Genomic DNA, 18,726 nt, shown 5'->3' with positions numbered 1-18,726 from the left:
TACCAATAATCACTCAAGAAAGCATACAGAGATGATGAAGAATCTTCCTGTGAGCATTGTGCAATTAAAGGGCCACTGTCACCCCCTCCAGCCGTTATAAACTAAAAGAGCCACCTTGTGCAGCAGCAATGCTGCATTCTAACAAGGTGGTTCTTTTAGTTTTTGGTGCATGTATTCCCAAAATAAAGCGTTTTATAACTTCTCCAAAATACCTGTCTTTCGCCAGGGAGGCAGGTCCTCACCCCCCTGCTTGAACCGCCACACTGCCCTCACTCAAATCTTCAGGGGCTCTGGGCGCCGCCTCCTTCGCGCTGTTTTCGCATGAAATCCGGCGCCTGCGCTGATGCTTCATACAGAGATCCTTTTTGGAAAGCTCCATCCACAGGCTCAGGTTGTATAGGTTTCTTTTGTCTCCTCATTTGAGGGGATTATTCCACCATTGCGGCGAAATGGCTTATATCCTTCTTTAAGGATAACCTGCTCTTTTTATATGCCTTAACAGCAGGATTATGGTTTTGTTTATTTGTCTTTATATAGCGCCTAATGTGGATTCCATGAGCATTAGGCTCAGGCTATATTTGGAGCATTTACCCATGTGCTTCTTAGCCCATAGGGCAGGGCTTTTTTGCATATATGCCTAATTTTACCATGCTGACAGGAAGATTCTTCATCATCTCTGTATGCTTTCTTGAGTGATTATTGGTATTACAGATATTGATTTTGCTGTTTCATATTTGGGGTGTGGCAAGGGCATGACCTTATTGTGGGTTTGTGTATTTGTTTGCGTCATACAATTTTAAAAGTTTTTAAAAATCCATTTGCAGTGTTTGTACTATTACCTAATAAAATGTATATATTTTCTGTTATCTTGGTTTGGTGATCCCTGTTGAATGCATGCTACTTTTTTTCAGTCTGTTTTGTCCAGTTATATTTATAAGCTTGAGGGCTGTCTGGTGAAAAACAGTTACCAGTGATTCACAGGATAAGTGATAATTTGTTAATCAGTGGGAATCTGTCGGCTGGGACCTGCACTCATCAGCAGAACAAGGGAACTGTTACCCCTGTTAGAAATGAGCGGCAATACGCATGCTCCATTCATTGCCTATTGGACTGAAGTGGCAGTCGGGTGTCCGACCTGCCGTGCCATTTTGTAATGGAAATAAAAGTTCCCCGTCAGAGATAAAAATTCCCCATCTTCTGATCGGTGCAGGTCCCAGCGGTGGAACGAGCACCAATCTGCAAGTTATCAGTCATCTAGCAGATAGGTGATAACTTGTTTTCACTAGACAATCACACTCCAAGTTTTGAGAGCACAAAAGTGACTTACTTCTCCCGCAATTATATAATAATGGCAATTCAAGGGTAATTTATGCATTGTAATGGTGATTTTTGTGATCTACAGGGCTTTTTCAGAAGAACTATTCAGAAGAACCTTCACCCCAGTTATTCATGTAAATATGAAGGAAAATGTGTGATAGACAAAGTAACGAGAAATCAGTGCCAAGAATGTCGATTCAAAAAGTGCATCGCCGTTGGCATGGCAACAGATCGTAAGTAGCTGAGACGAGATGTTTGTGGCTTACTCGCTCTTCCATACTGAATACTGTCCAATAAAGTCTCTAAAACAACAACAACGTGAATCACGTCATAACCAAGGATCACATGCAGTGTATTTTTGGCTTGATATAAGCTGATATGTTAGCTATAATTTTATATGGCACAGCACTAAAAGCAATAAATTAGACAATCACCGCACTGTGCTCCGGCCTTTACTGAAAATGTAAAAAAAAAGACGGTATCTGCATTTTATCCAAAGCAAGGCTGTGCCGATGAATGGCTCTTTTTTGTAATCTGAAAATAAAGCATTTCACTAAATAATAAACGGGTGAATTATCAGCCGTGACCCCGCTCTGCCAGTGAGAACGGCACTGTCCCGAGGAACCATTCTTTCCCAGTTTCCTGGAATACTGTACTGATGACTGGCCTGCTATTTGGTAGGACTGTATCGACGATATTGTGCACATTTATTAATACGCTCAAACCATATTCTATCTCAAATTACTGTAATTTTCCATCTTTTGGTTTTATCTTAGTGGCTCCATATGCCCTTCAGTGGCAGAATCTCCAGCTCGTTAATGTTCCCCAGCCCTTTCTTTCCAGTATAATGTGATTTATTCTCAAAAGTCAGGTCTGCAAATGTAAAATGTAAGGTTACGACCCCCAAATAGTGGCTGCAGGTCAGTCGTGGGAGCCACCACAGTTCTCAAGATTTTTGTTAGAGAGGTTATCCAGGGCTATTGCATTTTTTCTTTAACTATAGGTCTAAGAACTAAGTAATGTAAGTAACTAACTTCCTGACTGTTTTGCCTGGCCCTGATCTCTGCCAGCTCGGAGAGGTCACAGAACATTCCTGCAAAAATTCTGTGGATTTTGGTGACGTCACCTCGACAGTGCAGCGGCTCCTCTTTCACTCTCTTCTGTTGACGGGCTGTGACTGCTGAATTCATGCTGATTGACAGCTGCCTCATCGCTGCCTAACTGTCGTCAGCCGTTTGTCATTGAGCATGACGTCTGCAGTCACGCCCTGGCGACGCAACAGCCCAGGAAAAGAAGAGCTGCTCTGTTGACATCGAGCAGATAAATTGCCTGCAGTAGAGGCTGAGCCGGTATCGGGGAGAACAGGTAGTTGCCTCTGTTAGCGACTTTCTGCCTATTTGTTTTTAGGCGCGTAGTAAAAAAAAATTGTAATGGAAAACCCCTTTAAAAATATATTGTAGAGTTTCACAGATAAACCTGTAAAACTGTGTGGTTTTTAACAATTAATTATTAATGTTTAATTATTAATTTGAAAATCAGATGTGCAAACTGATGCAGTCTTCCTTCTGTGGTCACTGTGGTGTGCATATAGAAAACTGTAGAGAGCATTTATGGAGACAAACAGGTTCCTCCAGCTTTGCATTACGGATTCATAGGCACCTAGGCCCCCATTCATCTTTTTGGATTTGTTCAAAATATTGTTTTGCCTTGTTAAATTGCAACATTTGAAAGATGCTTATTTTTGGCCCTTTTGTACTTTTTCAGAGTAAAAGCCACACAATCCTCTCAATACGTATTAAAATGTTGTAAGTTAAGGCCGTTGTACACATTAGATTAATGTCGGCTGAACCTTCTGATATCAACAGGTTCGATCGACAGTTGAATGTGTATGGGGTCCACAATTCTTTCCTGACAGATGATGTCGAGGGATATAAGTATCCAACATGTCCAATGTTGGGCTGACGATTCTTTTGTTTTCTCATAGAGAACACAGGAGTGCTTGGAACCATCATTTGTCCCTCACCTATCTAAAAAGAATAGGGGGACTTTAGTCTTCAACTGTTTATACAAAACAAAAATGGACTAGGTACTGGAGTGCTACTGCACCAAAATGTTGCCACATTTCTAAAATGTTGCAGGTAAAGAATTAGGCTAAAACATCTGTATAACCAAAACCACGACCCTAAAGCCAAACAAAAGATCCACCAAAACCAAGTAAAGGTAACATCAAAAAGACATAAATTATATGATATATAAGACGCAAATAGAGAAGTCACTATTAAAATATTTTTACTTCAAAATTGAAGCTCAAAAGCAATGATGACTATTTAATGTGTTTGTATGGTGCCTCCTTTCTCCATGGAACCTTTTTTAAATGACATGCTATGGATCCTGAAATAAGGATGAACAAATACAGTGGGGCAAAAAAGTATTTAGTCAGTCAGCAATAGTGCAAGTTCCACCACTTAAAAAGATGAGAGGCGTCTGTAATTTACATCATAGGTAGACCTCAACTATGGGAGACAAACTGAGAAAAAAAAATCCAGAAAATCACATTGTCTGTTTTTTTATCATTTTTTTTGCATATTATGGTGGAAAATAAGTATTTGGTCAGAAACAAACAATCAAGATTTCTGGCTCTCACAGACCTGTAACTTCTTCTTTAAGAGTCTCCTCTTTCCTCCACTCATTACCTGTAGTAATGGCACCTGTTTAAACTTGTTATCAGTATAAAAAGACACCTGTGCACACCCTCAAACAGTCTGACTCCAAACTCCACTATGGTGAAAACCAAAGAGCTGTCAAAGGACACCAGAAACAAAATTGTAGCCCTGCACCAGCCTGGGAAGACTGAATCTGCAATTGCCAACCAGCTTGGAGTGAAGAAATCAACAGTGGGAGCAATAATTAGAAAATGGAAGACATACAAGACCACTGATAATCTCCCTCGATCTGGGGCTCCACGCAAAATCCCACCCCGTGGGGTCAGAATGATCACAAGAACGGTGAGAAAATATCCCAGAACCACGCGGGGGGACCTAGTGAATGAACTGCAGAGAGCTGGGACCAATGTAACAAGGCCTACCATAAGTAACACACTACGCCACCATGGACTCAGATCCTGCAGTGCCAGACGTGTCCCACTGCTTAAGCCAGTACATGTCCAGGCCCGTCTGAAGTTTGCTAGAGAGCATTTGGATGATCCAGAGGAGTTTTGGGGGAATGTCCTATGGTCTGATGAAACCAAACTGGAACTGTTTGGTAGAAACACAACTTGTCGTGTTTGGAGGAAAAAGAATACTGAGTTGCATCCATCAAACACCATACCTACTGTAAAGCATGGTGGTGGAAACATCATGCTTTGGGGCTTTTTCTCTGTAAAGGGGCCAGGACGACTGATCCGGGTACATGAAAGAATGAATGGGGCCATGTATCGTGAGATTTTGAGTGCAAACCTCCTTCCATCAGCAAGGGCATTGAAGATGAAACGTGGCTGGGTCTTTCAACATGACAATGATCCAAAGCACACCGCCAGGGCAACGAAGGAGTGGCTTCGTAAGAAGCATTTCAAGGTCCTGGAGTGGCCTAGCCAGTCTCCAGATCTCAACCCTATAGAAAACCTTTGGAGGGAGTTGAAAGTCCGTGTTGCCAAGCGAAAAGCCAAAAACATCACTGCTCTAGAGGAGATCTGCATGGAGGAATGGGCCAACATACCAACAACAGTGTGTGGCAACCTTGTGAAGACTTACAGAAAATGTTTGACCTCTGTCATTGCCAACAAAGGATATATTACAAAGTATTGAGATGAAATTTTGTTTCTGACCAAATACTTATTTTCCACCATAATATGCAAATAAAATGTTAAAAAAACAGACAATGTGATTTTCTGGATTTTTTTTTCTCAGTTTGTCTCCCATAGTTGAGGTCTACCTATGATGTAAATTACAGACGACTCTCATCTTTTTAAGTGGTGGAACTTGCACTATTGCTGACTGACTAAATACTTTTTTGCCCCACTGTATATAATCACTTGTTGCTCGATCTTTTTATACAGTATTTCGGGAGTTTAAGGGGAATCTGTCTGCAGAATTTCACCCCTCAAACTATTTATTTTCCCATATAAGCCCTTTCAGAGGCAAGTCCGACAGTACCTTTACATGGCCAGTCCGTTCCTCATTACTGAGAAATCAGCATTTGAATTGATATGCAAATGAGGCTGAAGTGCTATTTATTGGTCCGCTGAGCGAGGAATAGAGCTGGAGTGACATAGGCTTTAGATCCATGAATAGCACTTCATTTGCATATCAATTCAAATGCTGATTTCTCAGTATTGGAGGAATGATCTGGCCATGTAATGGTATTGCTGGACTTGAATTTGAAAGAGCTCCATGCACATACAAATAGTTTAGGGGAAGCGAGGGGGGACATCCTGCTGACTGACTAAATTCCCTTTACTGGTGTCATTAGCCCACTCTAGGTAACTAATTACATGACATAAAATCTAATTTTTTTATATTAAATTATTTTTAAAAAATCCTTTTGTGTCTATTGTGGCTAGTCATTGCTTTACATACTTGTTATACTGCCCCCTATATTTTTTGAGGCTCATAGTGGCCTTCATTTATGAACAAAAAATTGTGTAATTTGCACCAAATATTTGGTTTACTCACTTCAGCTTCACCGCTCCATATTTATTATATATTTCACCATGACAAATTTGGCACGAATTACAAATTTGCAATCATAATAGTCTACTTCCCAATGTTAGATAGGAGCGAGAGATCTGTGTGTCAATGTTGTGCCTTTATGATCATATTAAAGGGAATCTGTCACCCCCTGGACAAATTTAAGCTATTACTATGGGCATACAGTTAATAGAGAGGTTATACCAGTCTTACCTTTATGCCTCATAGCTGCGGTGTAGATGTTGAGAAAAGCAGTTATAATGTTAGAAGTTAATGATTTCTTCCAGGCTCCGGGGCGTGTGGTGCCTGGAAGAAATCTCTGCCTCCACTCTTCATTATAATGGCACCCCCTGTCCTGTGGCGTGCAGTTGCAGCGCTGTAATTCCGCCATCCACTTGCGCGGTTATGTGAAACTTTTCCGCTCTTCTATGGGAAGAGTCTTCATGGATCTTCTGCGCAGGCGCCGGCGGGTCTCTGCTCAGTAGTAGGGATGTGCCTGCGGAGAAGATCAATTATGACTGCAGTGCTGTTGTATTGAGTGAGGCCGGACCGACCAGATGGGTCATAGTCTTTTAAAATGGTTCTAAGGGATCATCTGCTGTAGTCTCCAGGGCCCAGATACAATTGCAGCCCTTGCATTTAATGTACTGTAGTTACATCTTGTGGATGGTGGAATGATTCCTGCTATTGAGCAGCCAATAGAAATCTGAGCACTAGAAGCAGCTTCTTCCTGCCAGCACTAGGGAACGATCTGAGAGGGAATCAATAAAACACCAGAGGGCGCTATAAAAGTTATAGCACCTTGGAAATATATAAATATTTTTAAATAAGCTTTTTTCAATTATTCCAATTGAAATTTGGTAGTTTTTGTGCAAATGTAATATTTAGTCATAGGACAAGCGCTTTAAAGTGCAGATAATATACTTGAAACTAAAGTATGAGGTGGTATGAATGAAAGATTTTGTGTTGTTTCCCGTTCTGCATTTATTGATACTGGTTATATCATGTATAAATGCATAGTACAAGGCCATTTTACCAGATTAAAAGTTACTGTTGTATTACGTCCAAATGTATTTTTGGGTGATACTTACTTAGCGTGACCCATGTAGTCAGCTTAAAGTAAAGCTTATGTTTGCTAAACATTGGTGTTCCGTCTCACCATCCTGCCAGTCATCCTCAGAACGATGATCCATATAGCGTCAAACAGAAAAAATAGCTTCAGGATACTTATTGATATGTATGTTCACTCTTTTTAAGTGGTTTTGGATGACGTCAAGCGTTTGGCAAAAAGAAAGCTAATACAAGAAAACAGAGAAAAGAGGCGCAAGGATGAACTGCAGAAAACATTGGTACAGAGGCCTGAGCCAACAGCAGAAGAGTGGGAGCTCATACAGGTGGTCACTGAAGCTCATGTGGCCACCAATGCACAGGGAAGTCACTGGAAACAGAAGAGAAAATTTCTGGTAAGTAAAAATGTGATATTAGCAGGTGCTGGTGATTTACTGATCGCTGGGGCAGGTGCACGCGTCTGTTTACATTGGATAAGTGCTATCCGCGGTTTTAACCTATCTTATTCTGTGGGGCTGCGCATGTGACCTATTTTTTTCATTGTACTGAGTGGGCCGAAGTAAAAAACAATGAGAAGTCCAATTTTGATCTTATTGCCAGATCAAAATCTGCAATGCGAGTCTATGGGTGAATTGAAACATCAGACCATGTTCGAATAACATCTGAGTGTGGTCTAATTTGCAATGACCGACAGAATGGACAAGGTGGAGAAATGTTTTTTTTTCTCTCCATCTCCAAAAAAAACTGATTCCATTCTGTTCAAACTCTGATCAGAGTCTGATCAGCTTAATTAATAATAATAATAATTTTATTTATATAGCGCCAACATATTTCGCAGCACTTTACAAATTATAGAGGGAACTTGTACAGACAATAGACATTACAGCATAACAGAAATCACAGTTCAAAATAGATACCAAGAGGAATGAGGGCCCTGCTCGCAAGCTTACAAACTATGAGGAAAAGGGGAGACACGAGAGGTGGATGTAACAATTGCTTTAGTTAGTCGGACCGGCCATAGTGTAAGGCTCGGGTGTTCATGTAAAGCTGCATGAACCAGTTAACTGCCTAAGTATGTAGCAGTATAGACACAGAGGGCTATTAACTGCATAAAGTGTATGAGAACATGATGCGAGGAACCCAATTATGTTTTTTTTTTTTTGAATGGGCCACACAGAGATAGTTAGGTTAATGCGCTGAGGCGGTAGGCCAATCTGAACAAATGAGTTTTTAGGGCATGCTTAAAACTGTGGGGATTGGGGATTAATCGTATTAACCAAGGTAGTGCACTCCAAAGAATCGGCACAACACGTGTAAAGTCTTGGAGACGGGAGTGGGAGGTTCTGATTATTGAGGATGCTAACCTGAGGTCATTAGCGGAGCGGAGGGCATGGGTAGGGTGGTAGACTGAGACCAGAGAGGATATGTAGGGTGGTGCTGCGCCATGGAGTGCTTTGTGGATGAGGGTAGTAGTTTTGTACTGGATTCTGGAGTGGATGGGTAACCAGTGTAATGACTGGCACAAGGTAGAGGCATCGGTGTAGCAGTTGGTGAGGAATATGATCCTGGCTGCAGCATTCAGGACAGATTGGAGCGGGGAGAGTTTGGTAAGAGGGAGGCCGATTAGTAGAGAGTTACAATAGTCCAGACGAGAATGAATAAGTGAAACAGTAAGAGTTTTTGCAGAGTCGAAAGTAAGAAAAGGGCGAATTCTAGAAATGTTTTTGAGATGCAGATAAGAAGAGCGAGCCACTGATCGGATGTGGGGGGTGAATGAAAGCTCAGAATCAAGTATGACCCCAAGGCAGCGGGCATGTTGCTTTAGAGTAATGGTGGAACCGCACACGGACATGGCAATGTCAGGCAAAGGTAGGTTAATAGAGAGAGAAAACATGAGGAGTTCAGTTTTTGACAGGTTCAGTTTCAGATAGAGGGAGGACATGATGTTAGAGACAGCGGTAAGACAATCACTGGTGTTTACTAAAAAGGTTGGCGTGATAACAGGAGAAGAAGTGTATAATTGAGTGTTGTCAGCATAGAGATGTGTTGTGAATTCTGTGGCAAAGCTCCCTCCTGTGGTCACAAGTGGTACTTCTGCTGATTCTCTCTGTGAGCTTCCGTTGGTGGAGGGAAGTGGTACTGCGGCTTCTGAGTTTCCTCCCTCAGGTGATGTGGTGAGGTCGTTAGGTGCTGCTCTACTTAACTCCACCTAGTGCTTTGATCCTGGCTTCCTGTCAATGTTCCAGTATTGGACTTGTTTTCCTCCTGGATCGTTCCTGTGGCCTGCTGCTCTGCATAGCTAAGTTTTCCTTTGCTATTTTTTTTTTTTTCTGTCCAGCTTATCTATTTGTTTGCTGGAAGCTCTGGGACGCAGAGGGTGTACCTCCGTGCCGTTAGTTCGGTACGGAGGGTCTTTTTGCCCCCTTTGCGTGGTTTTTAGGGTTTTGTGTTGACCGCAAAGTTACCTTTCCTATCCTCGCTCTGTTCAGAAAGTCGGGCCTCACTTTGCTAAATCTATTTCATCTCTACGTTTGTCTTTTCATCTTTACTCACAGTCATTATATGTGGGGGGCTGCCTTTTCCTTTGGGGTATTTCTCTGAGGCAAGGTAGGCTTATTTTCTATCTTCAGGCTAGCTAGTTTCTCAGGCTGTGCCAAGTTGCATAGGGAGCGTTAGGCGCAATCCACGGCTGCCTTTAGTGTTTGTTGGAGAGGATCAGGGATTGCGGTCAACAGAGTTCCCACGTCTCAGAGCTCGTTCTATGTTTTTGGGTTATTGTCAGATCACTGTATGTGCTCTGACCTCTATGTCCACTGTGGTACTGAATTGCCTAATCATAACAGTACAGGAAGACTAAAGTACTAATGATTCTCAATAGAGGGAAAAAAGAAATTCTGAGACCATTTTTTTTTCTCTGCACTGTGTTTTGCCTTTTTTTTCCCCTAGACATTTGGGTGGTTCAGGACACAGGTGTAGCAATGGACATTAGAAGTCTGTCTTCATGTGTGGATCAGCTCTCGGCAAGAGTACAAAAGATTCAAGACACTATTGATCAGAAATCTATGTTAGAACCAAGAATTCCTATTCCTGATTTGTTTTTTGGAGATAGAACTAAGTTTCTGAGTTTCAAAAATAATTGTAAACTATTTCTGGCCTTGAAACCTCGCTCCTCTGGTGATCCAGTTCAACAGGTTTTGATCATTATTTCTTTTTTGCGTGGTGACCCTCAGGACTGGTCATTTTCTCTTGCGCCAGGAGATCCTGCATTAAGTAATATCGATGCGTTTTTCCTGGCGCTCGGATTGCTGTACGATGAACCTAATTCAGTGGATCAGGCAGAAAAAAATTTGCTGGCTCTTTGTCAGGGTCAGGATGAGATAGAGTTATATTGTCAGAAATTTAGAAAGTGGTCCGTGCTCACTCTATGGAATGAATCTGCGCTGGCAGCTATGTTCAGAAAGGGTCTCTCTGAAGCCCTTAAGGATGTCATGGTGGGATTTCCTATGCCTGCTGGGTTGAATGAGTCTATGTCTTTGGCCATTCAGATTGGTCGACGCTTGCGTGAGCGTAAATCTGTGCACCATTTGGCGGTATTACCTGACCTTAAACCTGAGCCTATGCAGTGCGATAGGACTTTGACCAGAGTTGAACGGCAAGAACACAGACGTCTGAATGGGCTGTGTTTCTATTGTGGTGATTCCACTCATGCTATCTCTGATTGTCCTAAGCGCACTAAGCGGTTCGCTAGGTCTGCCACCATTGGTACGGTACAGTCAAAATTTCTTCTGTCCGTTACCTTGATCTGCTCTTTGTCATCGTATTCTGTCATGGCATTTGTGGATTCAGGCGCTGCCCTGAATTTGATGGACTTGGAGTATGCTAAGCGTTGTGGGTTTTTCTTGGAGCCCTTGCAGTGTCCTATTCCATTGAGAGGAATTGATGCTACGCCTTTGGCCAAGAATAAGCCTCAGTACTGGACCCAGCTGACCATGTGCATGGCTCCTGCACATCAGGAGGTTATTCGCTTTCTGGTGTTGCATAATCTGCATGATGTGGTCGTGTTGGGGTTGCCATGGCTACAAGTCCATAATCCAGTATTAGATTGGAAATCCATGTCAGTGTCCAGCTGGGGTTGTCAGGGGGTACATGGTGATGTTCCATTTCTGTCAATTGCGTCATCCACCCCTTCTGAGGTTCCACAGTTCTTGTCTGATTACCGGGATGTATTTGATGAGCCCAAGTCCGATGCCCTACCTCCGCATAGGGATTGTGATTGTGCTATCAATTTGATTCCTGGTAGTAAGTTCCCAAAAGGCCGATTGTTTAATTTATCTGTGCCTGAGCACGCCGCTATGCGCAGTTATGTGAAGGAGTCCCTGGAGAAGGGGCATATTCGCCCGTCATCGTCGCCATTAGGAGCAGGGTTCTTTTTTGTAGCCAAGAAGGATGGTTCGCTGAGACCTTGTATAGATTACCGCCTTCTAAATAAGATCACGGTTAAATTTCAGTACCCCTTGCCGTTGTTTTCTGATTTGTTTGCTCGGATTAAGGGGGCTAGTTGGTTCACCAAGATAGATCTTCGTGGTGCGTATAATCTTGTGCGAATTAAGCGAGGCGATGAATGGAAAACTGCATTTAATACGCCCGAGGGTCATTTTGAGTATCTTGTAATGCCATTCGGACTTGCCAATGCTCCATCAGTGTTTCAGTCCTTTATGCATGACATCTTCCGAGAGTACCTGGATAAATTCCTGATTGTGTACGTGGATGACATTTTGATCTTCTCGGATGATTGGGAGTCTCATGTGAAGCAGGTCAGAACGGTTTTTCAGGTCCTGCGTGCTAATTCTTTGTTTGTGAAGGGATCAAAGTGTCTCTTTGGTGTGCAGAAGGTTTCATTTTTGGGGTTCATCTTTTCCCCATCTACTATCGAGATGGATCCTGTTAAGGTCCAAGCCATCCATGATTGGACTCAGCCGACATCTCTGAAAAGTCTGCAAAAGTTCCTGGGCTTTGCTAATTTTTATCGTCGCTTCATCTGCAATTTTTCTAGTATTGCTAAACCATTGACCGATTTGACCAAGAAGGGTGCTGATGTGGTCAATTGGTCTTCTGCTGCTGTGGAAGCTTTTCAAGAGTTGAAGCGTCGTTTTTCTTCTGCCCCTGTGTTGTGTCAACCAGATGTTTCGCTTCCGTTCCAGGTCGAGGTTGATGTTTCTTAGATTGGAGCAGGGGCTGTTTTGTCGCAGAGAGGTTCTGATTGCTCAGTGATGAAACCGTGCGCCTTCTTTTCCAGGAAGTTTTCGCCTGCTGAGCGAAATTATGATGTGGGCAACCGAGAGTTGCTGGCCATGAAGTGGGCATTCGAGGAGTGGCGTCATTGGCTTGAAGGAGCTAAGCATCGCGTGGTGGTATTGACTGATCATAAGAACTTGACTTATCTCGAGTCTGCCAAGCGGTTGAATCCTAGACAGGCTCGTTGGTCGCTGTTTTTTGCCCGTTTTGACTTTGTGATTTCGTACCTTCCGGGCTCTAAAAATGTGAAGGCGGATGCTCTGTCTAGGAGTTTTGTGCCCGACTCTCCGGGTTTGTCTGAGCCGGCGGGTATCCTCAAGGAAGGAGTAATTGTGTCTGCCATCTCCCCTGATTTGTGGCGAGTGCTGCAAAAATTTCAGGCTAATAAACCTGATCGTTGTCCAGCGGAGAAACTGTTTGTCCCTGATAGGTGGACGAATAAAGTTATCTCTGAGGTTCATTGTTCGGTCTTGGCTGGTCATCCTGGAATCTTTGGTACCAGAGAGTTAGTGGCTAGATCCTTTTGGTGGCCATCTCTGTCGCGGGATGTGCGTGCTTTTGTGCAGTCCTGTGGGATTTGTGCTCGGGCTAAGCCCTGCTGTTCTCGTGCCAGTGGGTTGCTTTTGCCCTTGCCGGTCCCGAAGAGGCCTTGGACACATATCTCTATGGATTTTATTTCAGATCTCCCAGTCTCTCAAAAGATGTCAGTCATTTGGGTGGTCTGTGATCGCTTCTCTAAGATGGTCCATTTGGTACCCTTGTCTAAATTGCCTTCCTCCTCTGATTTGGTGCCATTGTTCTTCCAGCATGTGGTTCGTTTACATGGCATTCCAGAGAATATCGTTTCTGACAGAGGTTCCCAGTTTGTTTCGAGGTTTTGGCGAGCTTTTTGTGGTAGGATGGGCATTGACTTGTCTTTTTCCTCGGCTTTCCATCCTCAGACTAATGGCCAGACCGAACGAACCAATCAGACCTTGGAAACATATCTGAGATGTTTTGTTTCTGCTGATCAGGATGACTGGGTGTCCTTTTTGCCGTTGGCTGAGTTCGCCCTTAATAATCGGGCCAGCTCGGCTACCTTGGTTTCGCCATTTTTCTGCAACTGTGGGTTCCATCCTCGTTTCTCGTCAGGACAGGTTGAGTCTTCGGGCTGTCCTGGTGTGGATACTGTGGTGGACAGGTTGCAGCAGATTTGGACTCATGTAGTGGACAATTTGACATTGTCCCAGGAGAAGGCTCAACGTTTTGCTAATCGCAGACGCTGTGTGGGTCCCCGACTTCGTGTTGGGGATCTGGTTTGGTTATCTTCTCGTCATATTCCTATGAAGGTTTCCTCTCCTAAGTTTAAACCTCGTTTCATTGGTCCGTATAGGATTTCTGAGGTTCTTAATCCTATGTCTTTTCGTCTGACCCTTCCAGATTCTTTTTCCATACATAACGTATTCCATAGGTCATTGTTGCGGAGATACGTGGCACCTATGGTTCCATCTGTTGACCCTCCTGCCCCGGTTTTGGTGGAAGGGGAGTTGGCGTATATTGTGGAGAAGATTTTGGATTCTCGTGTTTCTAGACGGAAACTCCAGTATCTGGTTAAGTGGAAGGGTTATGCTCAGGAAGATAATTCCTGGGTCTTTGCCTCTGATGTCCATGCTCCCGATCTTGTTCGTGCCTTTCATGTGGCTCATCCTGGTCGCCCTGGGGGCTCTGGTGAGGGTTCGGTGACCCCTCCTCAAGGGGGGGGTACTGTTGTGAATTCTGTGGCAGAGCTCCCTCCTGTGGTCACAAGTGGTACTTCTGCTGATTCTCTCTGTGAGCTTCCGTTGGTGGAGGGAAGTGGTACTGTGGCTTCTGAGTTTCCTCCCTCAGGTGATGTGGTGAGGTCGTTAGGTGCTGCTCTACTTAACTCCACCTAGTGCTTTGATCCTGGCTTCCTGTCAATGTTCCAGTATTGGACTTGTTTTCCTCCTGGATCGTTCCTGTGGCCTGCTGCTCTGCATAGCTAAGTTTTCCTTTGCTATTTTGTTTGTTTTTTTTCTGTCCAGCTTATCTATTTGTTTGCTGGAAGCTCTGGGACGCAGAGGGTGTACCTCCGTGCCGTTAGTTCGGTACGGAGGGTCTTTTTGCCCCCTTTGCGTGGTTTTTAGGGTTTTGTGTTGACCGCAAAGTTACCTTTCCTATCCTCGCTCTGTTCAGAAAGTCGGGCCTCACTTTGCTAAATCTATTTCATCTCTACGTTTGTCTTTTCATCTTTACTCACAGTCATTATATGTGGGGGGCTGCCTTTTCCTTTGGGGTATTTCTCTGAGGCAAGGTAGGCTTATTTTCTATCTTCAGGCTAGCTAGTTTCTCAGGCTGTGCCGAGTTGCATAGGGAGCGTTAGGCGCAATCCACAGCTGCCTTTAGTGTTTGTTGGAGAGGATCAGGGATTGCGGTCAACAGAGTTCCCACGTCTCAGAGCTCGTTCTATGTTTTTGGGTTATTGTCAGATCACTGTATGTGCTCTGACCTCTATGTCCACTGTGGTACTGAATTGCCTAATCATAACAGAGATGGTACTGGAACCCAAATCTACTGATTGTTTGTCCAATAGGGGCAGTATACAAAGAGAAGAGAAGGGGGCCTAGGACTGATCCTTGAGGAACCCCAACAGTAAGGGGAAGGTGAGAGGAGGAGGAACCAGCAAAAGATACAGTGAAGGAGCGGTCAGAGAGATAGGAGGAGAACCAGGAGAGAACGGTGTCCTTGTGGCCGATGGAGCGGAGCATAGTGAGGAGGAGCTGATGATCCACAGTGTCGAATGCTGCGGAGAGATCCAAGAGGATTAGCATGGAGTAATGACCATTAGATTTAGCTGGGAGTAGGTCATTAGAGACTTTAGTGAGGGCAGTTTCAGTAGAGTGTAAAGAGCGGAAACCAGATTGAAGAGGGTCTAGAAGAGAGTTATCTGAGAGATAGCGGGTAAGACAGGAGTGGACCAGGCGCTCGAGGAGTTTAGAGATGAAGGGAAGATTAGAGACAGGTCTTAATTGGACCTTTATTCTCGGATGGAGAGAAAAACGGTTGGTGAACCTGCCCTTATACAGAGAGCATGGCACATGGCTGGTTGACGTACTTGCTCTAGTATGACATTTTAGGGAATTGTATAATTGTGGAGAGCAATAAATGTATATGAAAGTAAATATGTAAAATAGTGAATTAAATTAATAATGTACTGTATATTAGCTGTAGATGACATAACTCAAAATGCAACTACATGTATATGAAAATGAGGGTAATCTGCACCAAAGTAATAATTCATTAATCTTTAATACACATTATATAAAAACATGATATTAAAAAAACAGACCACAGAGGATGATGAAAACGACATCCACAAGGACTAGTGGAGGAGTATCAATAGATAAATCATACAATATATAAATGGTGGTAGTATTGTATTGAAAAAAGTAATATAATAAAAGGAATATACAGGTATGCACTTATGTACCGTAAGTGGATAATACCTCAATATAATGGCAATATGTGTTAGATATGAATAAGTAAAATTATAACGATGATGATAATAACAATTCAGTGTATATACTAATATAATATATGCCAAAGTAACATATAACAGATATATAAATGAATTAAGTGCATATGCTTTAGATGGACAGATAGATAGATAGATAGATAGATAGATAGATAGATAGATAGATAGATAGATAGATAGATAGATAGACAGTAGAAATGGGTGGATCAATTTGCGGAACTTCACGCCATTGGAAAGCTCAGTTGTCTCTGCTCTGGCCACTGAATAGGAGGCTAGCGAATCGATTGCCTTCCAGGATCCCCAGTACGGCTTTTAATTAGCTGGATTGATAAGATGTCATCTGTATGACACACCACAATGATGATAACCAAAAACCGCACTGATGATTCCTGAAGGTAAGAGATTTGTGAGATTCCCGTCTACTGGCCAGAAACTACTTGCATGACCAATGAACCAAAACCTAATTCTAATAAATAGCCAAAGTGCATTAATGGTATCACTTAGGATGAAGACACTTATTTCTTCCAAAGACATACTGATAGGGATTCTAGATTGTGAGCCCCATCGGGGACAGTGATGGTAATGTGTGCCAAACTGTAAAGGGCTGCGGAATATGTTAGCGCTATACAAAAATAAAGATTATTATTATTATTATTATTTCTTAGGTGTATCAAGTAAAGAAAAATAAAGTACATGAGCTGCATAACATATGTGAAAAGCACAATGCTAATAAATAATAGGCAGAAACACCACAGGTGGTAATGAAAAGTCCTTACCAGGGATAACTCCGGTCACTGTGATGACGTCGGTGCATATGAGCTCCATTTTCATATCCATGTACTACTGAAGGAAGTAGACACTTTCATCATTCTTGCGTTTCCTGATTTTCAGATGATATATCCTTTATGTGTTTTTATAGTATATGATGTCTTTATTATGTTGTGTTTCCCACCAGCCAGAAGATATTGGACAGGCTCCTATAGTTAATGCTCCAGAGGGTGGAAAAGTGGACTTAGAAGCCTTCAGTCAGTTTACAAAAATAATCACCCCTGCAATTACAAGAGTGGTGGATTTTGCCAAAAAATTACCTATGTTTTGTGAGGTGAGTATTTTTATCTGAAGCAGATATCATGATAGGCAAGAGTTATAGAGTATGGGCAGAAAATAATCATGAGCCAGAGAGGGCACAGGTCGTCAACATTAATCTGGTTGTCCCATAGACAATAAATGGAGCGTAGGTCAATGTTAGAAAAGAGAGGAAGACCAGTGTGTCAGATGTCTCACATCAGTTGCATAAATTATGACTTTTATGCATAGTAAAAATGGTTACAGCTTAAATGTAATTGTTCCATGGGGTTTATCAAGGCCAGGTTATTGGGTACTTTTGGGGATCTTTGGGGAAAGATTCATGTATAACGTTTGATTCTGAGTATATACAGTGCTGTGCAAATTAATTGGGACAAAGCATTTTTTAAGTTAAATCGTAAGTTGGTTACCAGTCTGTGTGAGTGTACAACCTTGAGTAACAAAATATGGTTTGATTGGTTTTAGTCAGAAAATTAAAAAAATGTGTTTTCTTTTTTGCTTTGTCCCAATTAATTTGCACAGCACTGTATATGTTGTGAGACACAGCCTATTACTCAGGTGGATGGTGGGCTAATAAAGAAAAGTTCCTAATATTGTCTAGGACTATGCAACAAGGTTATGGGGTTGGTTTTTAAGTTATATAGGTGGAGAGAAATGTAAATGGGGCAGTAAAGAAATATCACCCTTTCCTTCAGTATAAAATGTATTTTAATAGTTTTACTTATAGAGTATTCTAATTTCCAGCTGCCATGCGAAGACCAGATCATCCTCCTCAAAGGTTGCTGCATGGAGATCATGTCACTCCGAGCTGCAGTGAGATATGACCCAGACAGTGAGACATTAACACTGAATGGGGAGATGGCAGTCACAAGAGGACAACTGAAAAATGGAGGACTAGGGGTGGTATCTGATGCCATCTTTGATCTAGGCGTATCGCTGTCCTCATTCAGTCTTGATGATACCGAAGTCGCCTTGTTGCAGGCAGTGCTGCTTATGTCATCAGGTGGGGCTATTATATTTATCTATTACGGTATTTTTTTTTTATACTGAAATTTACTGCATGCTGTAAATGATTCTTGTCGCCTCTAAGTACGTAGTTAGTGGACCAAGTGATGTACATGTGGTTGTTGAGGGTCTCAGGGTGCATATTTTGGAGAGCGTAAATAGATAAAATGAAACATATTAGCCCGGCATTGGCTGACAGCCGCATGTGCAGGTATACAAGCACTGGCCTACTTAGGGATTAGCACCAGAGCAAACCTTATGCTAGAATAGGGTTTCTAGTGCCACGTAGTGGAGGTAGCAGTCCTAGAAGTCAATCTTCCCGACATGGCCAATTTCTGTTTTTGCATTTTTATTTTATCCTTACCTTCTTCTGAGACCCATAACTTTTTCATTTTTTCATCCATATAGATGAAAGCTAGACGAAAGGTTGGAAGCTTGGTTTTTGTGATTAAAAGGTGTACTTTTGAATGACACTATTCATTTTACCACTAAGTGCACTGGAAAATGGGAAAAAAAATTCCAAGTGTGGGGAAATTACGAAAAAAAAGCAGTGTCAGAATTGCAGGGTTTTTTGCATGATTTTTCTAGGTCAGTACAATTATGACAATATCACATTTGTTCTGTATTTTTTTATTATTTTACGGGTAAAAAAAAACCCTGGAAGTTTGTAAAAAAAAACATTATTTTTGATTGTGTCACGATTTTCTGAGACTCGTAACATTTTCATTTTTCAGTCGA

The 18,726-nt window shown here is 42.4% G+C and overlaps 1 protein-coding gene across 2 annotated transcripts in view; it reads left to right on the top strand.

Annotated features, from left to right (window-relative positions):
• THRB (thyroid hormone receptor beta) overlaps window positions 1-18,726 on the top strand; it is a 553,290-nt gene that overhangs the window by 529,607 nt on the left and 4,957 nt on the right. For both annotated transcript variants that reach the window (XM_069729993.1, XM_069729992.1), the window contains 4 exons: window positions 1,403-1,550; window positions 7,260-7,465; window positions 16,853-16,999; window positions 17,728-17,986. In XM_069729993.1, coding sequence (XP_069586094.1) covers window positions 1,403-1,550; window positions 7,260-7,465; window positions 16,853-16,999; window positions 17,728-17,986 — 760 coding nt within the window. The remainder of the gene's footprint in view (window positions 1-1,402; window positions 1,551-7,259; window positions 7,466-16,852; window positions 17,000-17,727; window positions 17,987-18,726) is intronic.

This window comes from Ranitomeya imitator, chromosome 6, assembly GCF_032444005.1.
Source record: "Ranitomeya imitator isolate aRanImi1 chromosome 6, aRanImi1.pri, whole genome shotgun sequence".
Lineage (NCBI taxonomy): Eukaryota > Metazoa > Chordata > Amphibia > Anura > Dendrobatidae > Ranitomeya > Ranitomeya imitator.
The sequence above is the reverse complement of the archived record's forward strand: the minus strand, read 5'-3'. Positions and strand labels throughout refer to the sequence as shown.